This window comes from Palaemon carinicauda, chromosome 20, assembly GCF_036898095.1.
Source record: "Palaemon carinicauda isolate YSFRI2023 chromosome 20, ASM3689809v2, whole genome shotgun sequence".
Classification (NCBI taxonomy): Eukaryota; Metazoa; Arthropoda; class Malacostraca; order Decapoda; family Palaemonidae; genus Palaemon; species Palaemon carinicauda.
The window spans coordinates 53,055,469-53,074,381 of NC_090744.1; the positions used below are offsets into that span (position 1 = coordinate 53,055,469).

General features: G+C 34.3%; 1 protein-coding gene across 1 annotated transcript; it reads right to left on the reverse strand.

Annotated features, from left to right (window-relative positions):
* Positions 1–7,834: 7,834 nt before the first annotated feature.
* Positions 7,835–8,846, reverse strand: LOC137659800 (uncharacterized). The gene is made up of 3 exons (XM_068394598.1): positions 8,711–8,846; positions 8,337–8,570; positions 7,835–7,965 (listed from the first exon to the last, which is right to left on the reverse strand). The coding sequence occupies exons 1-3, from the start codon at positions 8,844–8,846 to the stop codon at positions 7,835–7,837; spliced, it is 501 nt and encodes a 166-aa protein (XP_068250699.1).
* Between the last annotated feature and the right edge of the window lie 10,067 nt (positions 8,847–18,913).

An 18,913-nucleotide genomic window follows, 5' to 3' on the forward strand; every position in this document is an offset into this window, starting at 1 on the left:
TGTTTTCCGCCGGCCACTACCACCACTCTTGATCCCATCTACGCCTCCCTTAAGGGTAAGCCAAAGGATCTGAAGTGGGGTCCCCTTCAAGAAGCGGCCTTCTGCAATGCAAAGAAAGTCCTATCAACCACTGCAGCTCTCCCTTTTCCTATCCCACATGCCCCTCTCCTTCTGTCCACCGATGCCAGGGATGTCGCTATTGGTGTAGTACCCGAGCAGATGGTCAATGGCTTGCCCCGCCCATTGGCCTTCTTCAGCAAAAAACTGTTCAAGGAAGAATCGAGTTATTCTCAATTCGATCGTGAATTGCTGACGGTGCACTTGGCTGTCTGACACTTTCACCTTTTCTTAGAAGGTACGCCGTTCGTCATTTGCACAGACCAAATGCCTCTGGTGCACGCCTTTACTCGACAGTCTGACGCCTGGTACGCCCGTCAACGCCAACATCTCTCCGTAGTGACTTAATACAATTGCACTCTTCAATACGTCCCTTGGGAAATGCTTCTCAGTGCCGATGCCCTGTCAAGATACACGTTGGCTACTCTTAAACTAGGATTGGATTACAATGCCTTGGGTGAAGCCCAATGACTGAATCCAGAGTATCCAGCATGTAGAACATCGTGCACCTTCCTACGTTGGGAAGACTTCCCCCTCGAAGACTCCAACACCACCCTCCTCTTTGACGTCAGTACTGGTAGACGGCGACCTTGGATTCCTGTTCCCATGCGCCGGCAGATGTATGATTTCATTCACTGCCTTTCACATCCCTCGTGCCGTTCTATTGCACAGCTGCTGAAGATGAAGTTCATTTGGCACGGCATTTCTAAGGATGCTAAGGATTGGGTCCGCGCCTGTACTTCTTGCCAAACTTCCAAAGTACATCGACACATGGATTCAGGAGTGGGCACCTTTCCTCAACCTCAGCGTCATTTAGGACACATTCACGTCGACGTTGTAGGACCCTTACCCACATCACAAGGACATCGTTACCTGTTTACCATCATTGACCGCTCCACTCGATGGCCTGAAGCCATTCCCATGGAAACTGCAACGTCCGCCTTATGTACAACTGCCTTACTCTCAGGTTAGATTGCACGATTTGATGTCACTGAGTATATTACTTCTGACAAGGGAACCACTTTCACCTCACAATTGTGGACATCATTAGCGAAACTCCTGGGCATCACCCTACATCAGACAACTGTCTACAACCCGGCTGCCAATGGAAAGGTTAAACATTTTCATCACACCCTCAAAGCAGCTTTGATGTCCCGCTGCAAGGATTCCAACTGATTTACTCAGCTTCCCTGGGTCCTCCTGGGACTAAGGACCACTCTTAACGAAACCCTCGACGTCTCGGCAGCTGAAATGGTGTATGGTGACCCGTTGGTCTTCCCTACCGAATTTTTTCCTCCTGCAACCCCCTCTGACGATCTCCAGCGCATACGTCACTTTGTGGGAAAATCTACTCCATGCCACCAGACTTACAAGCCCCCAGCGAAACATCACATACCTACAGACTTGCACTCTGCAACGCACGTCTTCTTACGCAACGACACTAGCAAGCCACGGCTAACGCCACTTACACGGGCCGTTTCCTTGTGATCCGACGCAGTCCGAAAGCATTCTTACTAAATATTCGTGGCAAAGAAGACTAGGTCTCCAATTATTTTCTAAAACCTGCATATCTCCTGCCAAATGATCTGCCTATAGTTCGCCTCTCTAGATCATGGCGCCATATTTAACATGTACAGTATGCAATTTTTAGGAGGGGGAGCCTTGTATCAACTGTGTGTCACACGATCGTACATAGTAACAACATTTCATTTTGTGTATATATTATGCTTGTATCTTCGCTCTCCCCTCGCACAGACAAGATCCAGAAATAATATGTCTGTTTTTCTCACCGTTAACTGTTAACCGGTGCGGGTTCGGTTGCAAACAAAATTTTCTGTTGCCTTTGAGTCTCTATAAAAGCGAGTGTTCTGTAATAAGGTTACTCAGTTGCTTTCATCCTGCCTTTGAGTCACAACCTTTTCTTGGCTCGTTACAGTATCAGGTTAAGCGAAGAACAACTGATCATGTCTTTATCTACACAGAATAATTTACTTTAGAAATCTTGTCACCATTCCATAATGGTAAATTACCGTAACTCGATACACAATCACCGTCTCTCTCATTCTCTCTCTCTCTCTCTCTCTCTCTCTCTCTCTCTCTCTCTCTCTCTCTTTATATATATATATATATATATATATATACATATATATATATATATAAATATATATATATATATATATATATATATATATATATATATATATATATATATATATATATATATATATATATATATATATATATATATATATATATGTATATATATATATATTTATATATATATATATATATATATATATATATATATATATATATATATATATATAAATATATATATATATATATATATATATATATATATATATATATATATATATATATATATATATATATATATATATATATATATATATATATATATATATATATATATATCTCTTTCGGCACCAATGACCTTCGAGGTAAGGATGCCAGAAAACTTTGAATCACTATCTCTCTCTCTCTCTCTCTCTCTCTCTCTCTCTCTCTCTCTCTCTCTCTCTCTCTCTCTCTCTCTTTCTGCGCCAATGACCTTCAATGTAAGGATGCCAGAAAACATCAAATCTCTCTCTCTCTCTCTCTCTCTCTCTCTCTCTCTCTCTCTCTCTCTCTCTCTCTCTCTCTCTCTCTCTCAGATTTGTTTCAAAATTGTTTCCGTTTGTAAAAATGGAATGTACAATAAGCTGCATTTCCTCTTGTAAACATGAATGTCAATTAAAAAGAAATCTACAAGAAACCCAATAATCTCCTTAAAAAAAAAATGTTTTAATCTTTTAATATAAAATTACAATTATATTATATTAATTTAGCTTATCTTCGTAATTATTCTATACCAAAATATATATATGTGAAATTACAGTGTTTTACCAAATTTAAATCAAATCAACATAAATAAAATGAATTAATGAATAACATATACAATATACAATAAAGATTAAAGTTTATATAACAAACGTCCTTAACTTATAAGTATAAACGTTTCATACTCAATTAATTTCCATAGATATAATTTTCTGTAAATATTTTATTTATTTAGTTTTTGAAAGTATGACTGATTACAATTTTTTTTCTTTTTGCCATTCTATTTTTTTATGGAAATAACAAAATATGTGTCATCCTTCAGTAGTCCCATTGATTGTCCATACCACACCCGCGCTAAAAAAATCTGATATGAAAATCATTACAGTGTTTTTATCATTTTTAGACACAGTTTCAAAGAGACAGAATATTGAGGAAACTCTTTTTTCGTGATCTTGAAACAATTGCTCAAAAGTGTCTTGAACTAGGATAGTACTTGCTTCAGTGACGGATGAAAATGAGTAAAATTTTCTATAGCATCACAAAATAAACCTTTATTCTCATTTGTTATATCCATGAAGTACAACCTGTCATTTGTATTCAGTATTTCATGTGTTTACCAATAAAGTATTTCTCTTCTGTTGATATCAATGTAATTATTACCTCCACCAACGAAGTTGGAAGAGACCATGTTTTACCACCTGTTTGTGTTTTTGTGTGTTTGTTTTTTTTGTTAACATCTTCCTTGCCCCAATTTTAATTGCAGTGTAATGAAACTTGCAGGGATTAACTGTTTTTTCAAAAACTAGAAAATATCATTGAAGGTCACGGTCAAGCAAAATGTCCAATTCACGTAAACAAACATAAGTTAGGATATCTTTGTCACAGAGACTTCAAACTAGTTTCATATTTCAGTGTATGAAACTCCACGCCAACGAGAAATAAGCTGCCGTGTTGGAGGTCTGTATTCTACTGAGTGCCCCTCTAGTTATTTACATGCTTTCAAACCATAGTCCAATTAAAAAGGGGATATAGTCGCTTGATCATGTGTTTATTAGCTTTACATTCTATAATCAACGAATAGGATTTTATTGACATATTTGAATAATTTTTAATGTGATAGATTTTTCTACGAATGTCAACCATTATGCTATAACATACCAGAATAAAAATAGTACAATCTTTATACTCAATTTGGTTTCAATTAGAAAAGATACCATAATTTTTCCGAAATAATAAAGCATTTCATAAACGAAACCTCTTTCTATAGATTTTTTTTTCAGAAATGTATTCGATTTGCATAGAATATTAAATATAACAACCCCTTTCCTTTTTAATTTATCTAAAAACGTAGTTTATCCTACAAGCGGTTCATAACTGCAATTCCACATGTATTTATGCAAACATCTCTGAATTCTTTAAGCACGCGTATTTGGTATTAGATAAACATGTGATATATCCTAAGTTTTTGCTGAAATCTTACATTCTATTACAAAAGACTTTTTAAATGTTGTCCGTATCCTATTTTTAAAAATACCAATAATCTTGGTGATCTTAATTTCCAAAGAAGATAAGTTTAACGCAAGACTTTTCTGAGCGCTATTAATATAGTAAACTCCTAATACTTTAAATGAATTCTGAAGGTACTAGTAACCATTAATTGTTCATACTGTTCGGTTTTTCCAACATCCCATACCTTTGACTAATCTGAGTTCATAAAAGCTGCCTGCTTGATATTTTCATTTATGTATACCATAATATCCCTCATGAGGACGTTTAAATTGATTATTGACCTTTTTTTTCAAGGCAGCTAAACTGTTTAGATGATATTGTCAGATTTCATGCATTTTTAATTTTGTTGGTTATTATATTAGCTATGATTTTAAAATCTTCACTTAGCATTACTATCGTTCTTCAGTTAGTAAAATGATCGAAGTCTCCTCCTTCCGGTGTGAGAGTAAATGTTCCTTATTTTTTTTTCTTTTTTACAGTGGTCTAATCTATAAAACACAAATCTCATTTGCCTTCTAAAATCTTTCTTCATATATTTCCAAAATGTCTTATAAAATTCTACTCGGAGACAGTTTATTCCATGATTTTTCAATTTTTCATTCCACGAAGGGCTCCAAATAGTCTGTCTCGTCCGCTGTCAATATATCATTTTCCTTTTTGTATAAAACACAACTGATTAATTTGAGAAAAATATGTTGATTATGCTTATGAATTTTTTCTTTTTTAAAGGGGTTTTCAAAATAGTCTCTTACGTACGTAAGATTAACAATGTCGCTACCATATTCTCTCCTAATCATATTAGGAAAAGTTTGAGAATATTTTTTCTTTTCCTAGTAGATAGGCTGACACTTGTTCTCATTTTAATTCATCATCAACTTTACCTCTTATTTTTATTCCTTGAAATAGTTCATCTAGAATACTATTTATTCCTTATTTTAATGAATTCACTAATGACATTTTATTTCCCTTCAAGGTCCAATTCTAGGGTTCTAGGTTACCTGGTGATTCAATATATTAGGAATTATGTATCGTTCCCGAATGATTTGCTTTGAACAACTCGCAAAAAAAGGATCTTGGTTGTTCTTTTGGAAAGTCCCCCAACATTCAATATTTATGAATTTGCCTTTCTTATTTCTAATCTCAGTCCAACCCTTCACGAAATATTCTTTAAGTAAATCATTACTCAAAATATTACAATTCTAATTCCAATACCTTTATTTAATGACATTACATTATCAAATTTTATTGTTTGTTTGATTATGGAATGTTCAGATAAGGTTAGAGGTATATTCTGAGTACCACTTACCTATTTTTGCAAATCTAATACATAAAATCTGTCTAACCTGTTTTCCCTAATATATGTATACTCTATAGACATGATGTTTTGGGAGGAACCTAGTGTCTTTCAATTTCAAATTATTTTTAAGGCATACATGAGATTTACAAAAAAAGGTAACAATTTCAATTTGAACAATCCCCCATAGCAACAATGAAATTCAAATCTCCCCAAATTATAATTGATTATATTATTTTGCAAGAAATATATATCTTTACTAAAGAGCTGTTTTATTTCTTTCGTTTTGCTATTCGCAGCAGGTGCTTAGACATTGAGTAACTGAATATAATAATTTGAACACCGAATATTGACCATCATTAAACGACATCTTTTTTATTTTCCATATTCAGGACATCGACATTTGATGAATTTCGTGTTCAAACATTTCAATATATACTCTAGTTTCCATTCAGTTTGTTATTGTCTTCCTTGATAATTATATCAAGTTTTGTATAAAAAAAATATATTCATTCATTTAGTTTACTAATTTGAATAATTAAGTCCCTTCGCCTTTGTTGAAGATGAAATTAATTTTATTGAAAATGAATAGAATTTCTCTTATATACTTAAATTAACATGGTTTATGCTTCTCTGGACAGTTTTCTTTTTTTATATATATATGTTGATGAATTCCTATGATCCCCATCCTTACTAGGTTTGGTAATTTTTTCAAGTTATCTTTCAGTTAACTGGTACCATTTTCTTCTTTATCCCAGTTTTCTGTACCTTATGTCGGTGGTACATTGTACCTCTTCGGGAGTTGATTTTATGGGACACACGCTCGCGTCTTCTAGGATGTTAAATTTGCATCCACTAACCTTAAATTAATTTTTTGTCGATTCATTTCTTTCCATAGTTATCTGGTGACTTTTTGCCTGGATTGTTAAATTTTCCATTGCACTCTTTCCCACTTTTTGTGGTATTATATATTTATGGATTTCATCAATTATTTCCTCGTCACTTTTAACCAAATATTTTTCATCCTCTACATTTTCACATCGTTCCTCGAAGGTTCTCTTCTTAAGCAGACGAAAAACTCTCTTCTCTTTCCACATTCTCGTCTTCCAGTACTGGCTCAGACAGAATGATAGTTCCATTATCCAAAGTGCCGTCTTTGTCTGTTACCGTTACCGTAGTTTCCTTATTCTTATTTGCTCTCCTTGTATTGCCCGGGTAATCTTCCACGTTAGTTCGTTCGCTCGTTCAGATTGCTCTGCATTTACAGTTGAGCGGGGGTGGCATAAGCACAAGCCCCTAAATGTGCACACAGAGTGTGCTCTTAGTTTTAGGAGCGGTTCTGCATTAAGAGCGTAGTTGCAGACGTCCAAGTTTTCTCTTATCAAAGATTCTTTAGCTGAATGGAATTCTTTTCTCTGCAAACTAGATGTCATGGCACAGCCAACCCACACCCGAAAAGTAAGCAACCCTACTCAGCGCTAGGAGATGACTGTCAGTGTAAAAAAAAATAGGATCAATCCAGAACTGAAAGAAAGAGCTTTATGAATAGAGAAAAGTTTTATAACAGCAAGTCACAGTGATTTAAAAAATTAGGAGAGGAGAGAAGAGTTTTTAGCAGGAGAGAACATGAGCAGTTCAAAGTAAAAATGGTTATCCGTGCTCCAGAAGATGGAGAAGGATTCTGATTGGGAGGAGATGTGGAAGGAATCTGAATGGCTGGAAAGGGAAAGGGCTAGAGGAAAGTAAGGGATTTGGAGTGGCAGTGATGATAATAAATAGATAGGTAACAGGAACAAGATTGGTGGTAGACAGGAGGAGCTCCTTGAGGGAGTGTCTCTCTGCGGCTGGGGTGGTGGTCCAGCTGTAGTGGTTGATGGAGCGGTCATTGATGCTCATATCAAATTCAGAAACTCAGTACATTTCTTGTTCAAAGTGTTATGGGGAAGGGGACAGTTGGGGCACTTTAGAGTGGCCTCTCTCCCGTTCTTATGTGTATTGATACAGATCTGTCTTCCTTGTGATGGCCATAGTGCTGGAAGTTGTAGCATCTCAGTGAATCAGGTGAGAGGTCCTCTAAGGGGAAGGTTTCCTATATTTAAAGGTCCAGGCTTGTTGTAATGGGTCCGATGAAGGTACAAGTGACTTTTTAAGTGGGCAGATTCCAGCTTCCCTTTCGGCGTTCAGCTGTGGCAATGTTGCTGCATCTAGAAAGGAAGTCGAGCGTCATGTTCAATGGGCTGCCTGCAAACTACTGCCTTCATCAGGTTATTTGCAGGATTCAGGAAGGTTAAAGAAGCATCCCTCTGGAGCATGCTGGCACTTGCTTGATCGTTTCTTGTGACAAGTATGTTGCCCCTCAGAAGGATTTTGGCTGTGACCTTCGGTTATGGGTTTGAAGCTGTGATGGCTGCTACTTCTGCAAATAAAGGGATTTTTTCAGTGGCTGGCAGCTTGAACTTTGGAAGCTGACTGTGATCCACTGATTGGGACTGCAGAGTTGTACTGATCTTTTCAGACAGGTGAAAAGTGACACATGCCTCAGCAAGGAGCTAAGTTATGGACCAAGTACATTTACATTCAGGTTTTTGACTATCTGGAACTGTGGCAGGTTGAGATGCTGGAACAGTTGACGGAGCAGCTGCTGGAACGGTGTACAGGCCAGTATCTGCAACGGTGGAGGGGTCAGTATCTAGAAAGTTGGACGGGTCAGCAGCCGTAATGGTGTGTGGGTCAGGAGCAGGAACTGGGAAAGGGAAAAGAGTTGAATCTGTAGCAGGAACAGGAGTGGGAACAGTGATAGGAGAAGAGTCTGGAACAATTAAAGGAGCAGGAGCAGTAACAGGACCGGTTGTAGGGGTGGGTTCTTTGGAAACAAGATTTGACTGGTGTCAGGAGGGTTCCCCGACTTTCTTTTCGTCTTTTGAGAGGAAAGGGAAGAGTTAGGAACACTAGAAGCTGTAGGATTCTCGTTAGGTATAGGGGAAAGTGTCGGATTTTGGTTAGGAACAGTGGAAGGTTCAGTATTCTGGGCTGGAGTGGCTGCTGAGAACTTCTTAGATCTAGAAGGGTTGAGAATTGGTGGCATCTTCACAAAATACGATGATAGGTGGCAACATGGTCGTAGAATTTTCGGAAATCATTGGCCTTGCTATAGCAAGTAAGGAAGTAAAACTCACAATGCCTGAAGTATGCTTTGCAATGGCGACATGGTCTCCTCTTGTGGTGACTAAGATCCTGACATTGGATGTCCTTTTGCTTTTAAAAAGACCAGCAGATGAACATCCGTCTGTAGGTGTGCATCTTAGAGTCAACAATGAATCAAAAGGTGAGGTAAAAATTTCAGACATCCAGGAGCCTGGACTCCTAGCTATTATTCTCATCTAGTCGAAAATTCACCTAGCTTCCTTGCTAAACTTAGGTCTCGTAACTTCTGTTGCACAATCTATTACCTAATGTCCAACTTCTTTGCACGTAAAACATGTTCGTTGTTGCCCTTTATCCAACACAGCTAGTGTATAGCCAATTACTGTAATAGATAAAGGAACATTTTTTTTTTTAAATCTAATTTCTGTTACGCTTTATTACTTCAACTTTTCATACTTTGATAATACCATCTTCAAGTTCAAATGAAGAATTTCTTATAGAGACATTTATGTTACTGAAGAACTTGAATATTTTTTTTAAAATGTACACATATCACAGAACTAACTTCTTTGTCTTCAAATTTTTTCATAATATTGGGAAATAATTCCGGTGTCACTTAACAATAACTCTATACCTATTCATCATTTGTACTCCTATTATAGTTTTATGATTCAATTTCGTACATGAAAATGTCATATCTTACACAACTTTCATAAATGGGTAAGCAGAAAACTGCAACTTAAAAGAGTACTTTCTCTCAAATATCGTTGAACGATACATCATTTTGTCGTAAATTATTAGCAAAATCTATCAAAAGATGGCAGAACGGTCGCTCAAAAACACAGAGGTTTCAAGGTAGCGATGGTTAAGGAGTAACTTAAACACTATTATGCCTATATGAAACCTTGCACTATATTTTGTCAATGGAAAAAAATTCTAATATCAACTATTTATACAAAAAATCACATTTCCTTCCGGTGGAAAAACTCATGTTTCAAAAAAAAAAAATGGTGAAAAACTGCTTTTCTTTTCTTCTCCGCCAAAAATAATTAGTTTTAAAGACAAGGGACTAATGGTGAAAGTTGACCAAAACTCGATTCTCGTATTGTATTAATAAACATACCACTTTTCTCGTATAGGTATTTTTCAGTTATTCTCTGGTAAATAAAACTAGCATAAAAAATTATCTGGCTTCTAGAAAGGAGCAGCCATCACCTAATTGAAGACCAATGAGGACCATTCATTCACTGCAAAATCTATCCAAGTCAATGTCAAGCAAATATTCAAGTATCTCCTAGCATCTGATGTCTGTATATAGAGATCTATTACATCTTTTTCATCTCATTTCAGGCGGACAGTATAAGAAGAGGTCACTATTTTATAGTATTGCATAAAAATCATTTGAAATTTTTACAATTGCAATTCATGTCTTGAAAATATTTCTATTTTCATCATCTGAAGCCAAACTCTAAGTCTTATTTTCATCAATTTGATAATATTTAGCGTTTTCTAAATTCATATATAATTCTGTCTAAGAATATCTTAAGTTTTTAGTTTGGTTATTGTTTTAGATATTTCGGCTAATTATATTTTATGTCCCAGGGAATTTACCCTCATTTCCAATGACTTCTTTATCAGGTTTTTAATGTTATCTTATAGAATTTACCGTACGCAATGTACTAGTACACACAAAAGCACACACACACGAATATATATATATATATATATATATATATATATATATATATATATATATATATATATATATATATATATATATATATATATATATATATATATATATATATATATATATATATATATATATATATATATATATATATATATATATATATATATATATATATATATATATATATATATACCATAATCTCATTCTACGCCTATTAATGCAAAGAGCCTCAGTTAGATTTCACCAGTAATATCTTTCTTGGGCTTTTTATTCAATACTTCTCCATTCATCATCTCCGACTTTACGCTTCATAGTCCTCAGCAATGTTGGCCTGGGCCTTTCAACTCTTCTAGTGCCTTGTGGAGACCAGTTGAAAGTTTGGTTAACTCTCTCTCTCTCTCTCTTGGAGAGTGTGAACAGCAAGCCAAAACCATCTCAATCTAACCCTCATCATGATGTCTACCTCATATGGCAGTTAAGTAATCTCTCTTATAGTTTCATTTCTAATCCTGCCCTGACAATTAGTTTCAATATTTTTTTCTGAGGGCTTTGTTCACAAATCTATAAATATGTTGGATATTGTTTCATTGTCATACCACGACTCATTTCCTTACAGTAACATTGATATATAGCTTGGTTTTTATATGCAATTTAAGGTGATTTGATGTCACCACTTTACGTAACCCAGCTATTGTCTGAATTTCTCTTTATAATCTTTCATAAAACTCCAATTATTATAACCCTCCATTAGCGAATTGAGTTCCTAAATATTTAAATGATTGCTCCTCATTAATATTTTCTCCTTCCATTGACATTCCTTCTTCCATTGCATATTACGTTTTCATCATCTATGTCTTTCCTCTACCATTCTTCAGCCAAACCCCGTGTGATATTTCAAGCATTCTGGTAAGTAAGCTTTGTAAGGCCTCTAGCGTTTTGCTAATACGGAGAGCGTCATCAACATACTCTATGTCAGCTAATTTCCTATTACTAATCCAGTCTAATCCTTCGCTGCCATCCCTAATTGTTCAATGCATTGCAAAATCCATGAGGAGGATAAACCACACTGGTGACAACACATTCCCTTGGAGTACTCCACTGTTCATTGGAAACTCATTTGATATAAATCTATCAATATCAACTTTCCACTTGTTATGCCCATGAACAGACTTAATCAAATGTATATAATTAAGGGGAACTCCATGATAACGAAAGACTTTCCACAAAATTGACCGGCACCCACTATCAAAGGCTTTTTCATATTCCAAAAATACCATCAAAAGTGGATTTCTATATTCTACAAACTGCTGTACAACATTTCTTAAAATTAAAATGTGGTCAGAATAACTTCTACCTTTTCTAAATCTTGCGTGTTCATCTCTCAGCTTTTTATCAATCTTTCTCTCTAGTCTCTTTAGAATGAGCATACCATATATTTTCATGACATCTCACGTAAGTGTGATGCCTCTGTGATTATTGCAATTAAGCAAATCTTTCTTTTTTTTTGCCCTTTTCACCAACATTACTTGCTCCAATTTATCAGATTATGCCTATTCATGCCACATTCTACCAAATAATCGTGTAAATATTCTGGAGTCACTTCATTTTCGGCCATAATCATTTCGGCAGTTATTCTGTTGTATCAAGGAGGTTTCCATCTTTAGAGTTTTTTAATATTAGTTTCAACTTCAAACAGACTGAATTCAATCATGGGCATATCAAATTATTCCTCAGCTTCAAGTATATGGATCAAATTATTCCCTTCATATCTCCTATTCATGACGTCACTAAAGTGATCCATCCAACGTTGACTTTCTTGATATTTTGTTATAAATGATCCATTTCTCTCTTTTTATTGAAGTAGTTTATTTCTTTTATTTTTGGCCAAAGTAGATATTTAATTAATAAATCTAAGAATTTTTTTACAACATAGCTAGTCCCTGAATTCATAGCATTATCAGCCTCATCTGCTTTCCTTTCTAAATATTCTCTCCATTCATTCCTGGCTTTTGTTTTGACCTCACTATCAGTGTTGGGAAACATAGAATGTTCTTAATTGTATTTTTTATTACCTTCTAGGAAACTTTCATCAATCAATTACTACCTTGGTCTCCTTTTTAAAGTATCCTAAATATCATTTGTTATACATGGTTTTCTCCTTGTAACTGCATGTACCAAAACTTCACTGAGACCGCAAATCGATTTCTACATTCAATAGCAATTTTAAATATTCTTACATTTCTCAAAGTCCTCATTCTCGCTTTATTATTGGCTATGTGATCCATTGGATTTTTTTTATTTATAATAGTAGATGTCCTTGTGCTGGATAAGAGTACCTCCAATAAAAAGATTGTTTGTTAAACAAAAATTTAGAAAATATGCTCCATTTTCATTATCAACTTCGCCATGACCATCAATGACCATCACATTCCCTGTACCTTGATTTTTCATTCTAACTTTATCATTGAATTCACCAGTTGCAATTTTCATATTTCCCCCTTGGATCTCCTCTATTATTCTCTGCAGGTCTTTTTAGTATCTTTCGTTTCTTCAGGGTAATCATTTTTTAGGGCATAGCAAACTATAATACTCATATTGCACTGCTTTGATCTAAATTTTGCAAGAAACAATGTACTATACTATTTACACCTCTCTATTCCAATAATGCCTTTTCTGCTCTCCATGTCTTTTTGAATCATATGCCTTTTCATCGAAATCCATATATATATATATATATATATATATATATATATATATATATATATATATATATATATATATATATATATATATATATATATATATATATATATATATACATAAATATATATATATATATATATATATATATATATATATATATATATATATACATAAATATATATATATATATATATATATATATATATATATATATATATATATATATATTTATAGATATATATATCTATTTATCTATCTATCTATCTAATATATACATATACATATATATATATATATATATATATATATATATATATATATATATATATATATATATATATATATATATTAAAAAAAAACATATATTTTAATACATTGAAGTCCGGAATCTCTTAACTACCTCGGAATCAGAGCCCCAGGAGAAATCACTTCAAGATTATAGTATCTGACTGGGCCGGATATCGAACCCTGGTCCATTATACTTTTATGATAATGGCCTTACCACTTATCCACGAAAACAGATAAAATTCAATAACAATTCTTCTGAATATATACCTGTCGAATTCAGGTTTTTTGTACTTTGAACTGAAATCAACCCATCTGCCCCATCGTAGCTATCTGGTAGGTTTGTAAATTGGCATTCGATTAATGATGAATTTTGCATATTAAAAAGTGTTTTTCATACTTCAATTGAGCCATATATTTTAATACATTGAACTCTGGACTCTCTTAACGACCTCGGGATCAAAGCCTGAGACAAAATCACTCAAAGACTATAGTATCTGACCGGCCGGGTTTCCATCACTGGTCCATGATACTTTTGAAACAATTGAACAACCAAAAATACAAACTGGAACTATTTATTTTAATATAGATCTCTCTCTCTCTCTCTCTCTCTCTCTCTCTCTCTCTCTCTCTCTCTCTCTCTCTCTCTCTCTCTCTCTCTCTCAATACATTTCCAATCGAATACAGGCTTTCCTGAAGTGTATTTAGTCTTGGATGGTGCATCGGTTCCTTCATGATGACCACTTTTTCTGACTTTTTTTCTATTGTCTATGGGTTTGATCAATCACTTTACTTACATTTCTATAAATATCGTTTTCCTTATCATAGCCTGTTAATTTAGATTTTAAGTATAGTGTATCCTTTTTATAGCCATTAAATTCTATGCTGGCAGGAGATATTTAGCGAAATCCTGGACCATTACGTCTAGATATTGTCAATGTTGTCTACTGTATTCCAATATTCGTGGTCTCCATGCACATATTCAAGACCTTGCAATTCCATCCAGACAGTAGGAAATTTTTTTGTGCTCAGAAACTTTGGTTTCTAATATGAGGCACTCATCTGACCTACTAATAACTGGTCATAAGAAACTTATAATTTTCAAACGTCATATCATTCATATGGCTAGGGGAATGGTGGTTTTTATTAGGACTGAGTACTCTGTTTCTCATAAGTCTTGCTAAAAATGCAGATGTCATTATTTTCAGGTAATAAAATTTTTTGGCAGGCATAGCATCTTCTATTTTTGCTTGATCTACCGGAATCCACACATGGATGATTCTGTCTTCGATTGTCTTCTTACCATTATGGCTACGATTCAATAAAATGATATAAAGTCTTCTTTATTTATTGTTGTTGATCTCAATGCTCACCATAGGGAATTGTTAAACTGTGTTGCTACTACTGATTTACATGGCATAAGACGTTTAGACTTTGCCTTGAAATCAGGCTGTGTGGAAATCCTAAGTATAGTTACTGACAGGTATAACTGTTTCAACTTCGTATACACGGACTCCAATGGCGTTATAACATGAAAGATTGGTTCTCCAGTTGGGACATCTGATCAGGCCTTGATTTCATTAGTAGAGAAGAATAAGCAGCCTATCATTGATGTATCATACTCAGGTAATATTTATCAAAAATAATAAACAGACTGGCATGGCCTTTTGAGTGATCTTTTGGGCATTAATTGGTCACAATTGTATAGTAGTGTGGATCCTGTTGTCTCTTGGAATGGAAATCTAGGCAACATAATTGACAGGTACATCCCTTCCCGTGTGCTAAGTTACCGCATGAAGGACAAACCATGGTCCAATGACGATTGCTTATTTGGAGAAGCAGGATTCCTGTCACCTTTGGAAGGGCAACAGATCAGATTTGACTTAGAATAACTATACTTAGCTTAGAGCTTTTGCTCAGAGAGTTTATGCATCAAATGAAAAGGATTATAATATGACAATGAAAGAAACTCTTTCTGGTAAAATCCCGGAACATAAATGGGGGACTCCCTTTAAATCTGCACTCTTTGGTGTAGATGCTACAATTTCTCCTTTACTTAAAGCAGATGGCTCTGTCATTCACTGTCCAAAGGAAAAGGCAACTCATTTGGCTGATGTGTTTAAAAGTAAGCCGAGTAATGAGAAACTTGAACTTCCTCATTCGTTTTCCTGAGGCTAAACTAACTAGTTTAGCTTTCCAATCTTGTGAAATTAAGCTCTCTTGATGTATTGTGATGCTCATGGAGGTATGGACCAAAATGGTATTTTTTCTTGTTTTTTTTTCATAAAAACTAAAGATTTCTTGGCTACAAAATGATATGTTATTTTGAACAACTTAGCAAGACGTGGAGCTTTTAGAACTTTTTGGATAAATGGTAATGTTTCTTCACTGTGTAGAGTTTTTAAATTTCACTTGGTAAAATTTCTTAATAGGTTTGCCGAAGGTAATCATCTATTCCTAAGCTAGCAATTTCGTTTTTGTAAAGAGTTTGGAGCATGTGATGCCCTTCTTACAATCTACAATGCTATACAGTAATCCTTTGATTATGGTCTGGAAGTTCGTATGATTAGCCTTGATTTTAGTGCCGCCTTTGGCCGTGTTAATCATGATTCCCTTGTTTTCAAACTCAAATAGTAAGGAGTGGGTAGGTCGTTTCTTAGAATCATTATTGAATTTCTAAATAATAGATCGCAAAGAGTTGTTGTTGATGGGCACCCTAGCGAGCAGGGGAATTTGATATTTTGTGTTCCTCAGGTTAATGCTCTTTGTTAATTACTTTTCATACTTTAAACACATGACATGTGGTTTGGCATAGCAAACAAGCTTGTTACATATGCAGATGATGCTACACTGTTTGCTTCAATTCCATCTCTTGAATGTAGATCTGGGGTTACTGAATCTCTTATTAAATATCTAGTTAAAATTCAGTGGCTACTTTCCACTGGGTATGGGTAGAAGAGACTCTTTAGCTATAGTAAGCAGCTCTTCTAGGAGGACGACTTAAAAATACAACCATAGTTCTCTACATCTTGGGTAGTGTCATAGCCTCTGTACCATGGACTTAAAGTGTCTTGGGTTAGAGGTCTCTTGCTTTTTCATGTTTCTTTCCTCACTGGCCTAGTTTCCCTACTGGGGCCCCTGGGCTTATAGTATCTTGCTTTTCCATCTATGGTTGTAGCTTTACAAGTAATAATATTAATGTTGACAATAAATCATAGGGCATGAAGTTGAATACTAACAATCCTCAAAATATTATAGTAAGTAGGTCAAGGACAGTGGTTCGTCAACATCAGGAACTCAGCACTGATTTTTTTTCTTTCTTTTTTAACTCTGTATGGTGACAAGAATTTTTGGTGTGATTTTCGTAAGGAATTTTACTTTTAAAAACAAATTAGGTCTGTGTCATCTTCAATTGCACAAACATTGGCCTATTGAGAGTCTTTTAAGATTTTCGGTGTTCAATCTATTTCCAAGAAGTGTTTCAATTCTTTCATTTCACCTTTTTCGAGTATTGGTCTCTAGTCTTTAGCTTCAAATTCTCATCTTAATTTTTTGGACGGGAGCTTACGGCCTATAAAACATCCTATTCCTGACCTAAAAATTATTCTCTGTCAGCTTCATTCAATTAATTCGTTATGTATGTTGCATTATATATATATATATATATATATATATATATATATATATATATATATATATATATATATATATATATATATATAATTCTGATCGTCCTTTACATTCTTTCCCTGCAGTTTCATCCGGTTTGTAATAATAGGCCTACAGTTAATTCTAATAGTGAGGCCTTCATAATAAGGCTCAATACTACACAGTATTCTAAAAGTTTGACTTCAGCTGTGATCTTCCTAGTAGGGTAGTTGAATCGGTAGAACTTCAGAAGCTCAAACTTACAGGAAAAGTTTTTATATAGAACAGTCTAAAATAAGTCTATGTTATAGCTTATATGTGAAATATCTATTTTGATGTTGTTAGTGTTTTTGAAATATTTTATTGTAATTGTTCATTGTTTCTATCGTTTATTTATTACCTCATATCCTTCCCTCACTTTGCTATCCTTCCCTGTTGGAGCCCTTGCGCTTTTAGCATCTTGTTTTTCCAACTACTGCTGTATCTTACCTTGAAATAATAATAATAATAATAATAATAATAATAATAATAATAATAATAATAATAATAATAATAATAATAATGGGTTATGTCCTGGCTGATTCCAAATAGTGAACCAATGCTCCGCGTATATATTACGTTTTATGTTCATAGAGAGAAAACTACATCAGGATTTATATAACATTTTATTTTCCTAATCAGATATTTTATGAAGTTTAAACGCCAAATAGATTAGAGAGAATATATTTCAAATTTCAAATTATTACGAAGTAATTGGGTAGTATTAAACAACCCAGATATGTATGAGAGAGAGAGAGAGAGAGAGAGAGAGAGAGAGAGAGAGAGAGAGAGAGAGAGAGAGAGAGAGAAGCGTTTGCAATGTTAGTATGGTCTAAATTTTACTGTTATGGGAAGGCGAGCAATTTGTGAAATGACGCCGTTAGAATACTCGAAAAGGTCGGTGAAGCAAGATGCATTTGCGGATAAAAAGTTTCGGTGATAATCCTTCTAAAACATATAAATTTTTTTAATGCAAAATGCCTATGAATTCTAATTATAAAATGAATTACAAGAACTATACTTGTAGAGTCACCGAATAGACGATGATTTTACAGAAAGATTTCCTAGAGAGAGAAGTTGGTTGGTATGTATAGTATATTTAGAAACAGAAATAGGAGACGGAATTATTATTATTATTATTGTTATTATTATTATTATTATTATTATTATTATTATTATTATTATTATTGGCTAAGATATAGCACTAGTTGGATAAGCAGAATGCTAAAGACCATGGGCTCTAACCAAGAAAAGTAGCCTAGTGAGGAAATGGAATGAGAAAAAAAAAAAAACTATGAAAAGTAATAAATAGTTGAAATACGATTTAAAAAAAAAAAGATCTTTCATATACAATCTATAAACAGAAAGTTATGTCAGCCTGTTTAACAAATAATTTGTTGCAAGTTTCAATATTTGAAGTTTTAAAGATTCAGCCACTGATTAATAAGATCATTCCATACTTGCAACCTGGTCACAGCTGGAATGAAACTTCTAGAATACTATGAAGTATTGAGCCTCATGATTGGGAAGGCAAGACCATTATATTTAACTGCACACCGAATATTACGAAAATAAAGATCTGAATGTAAAGGATGATCAGAAATCTGTAAAATCTTATTTAATATGCATAACGAACTAAT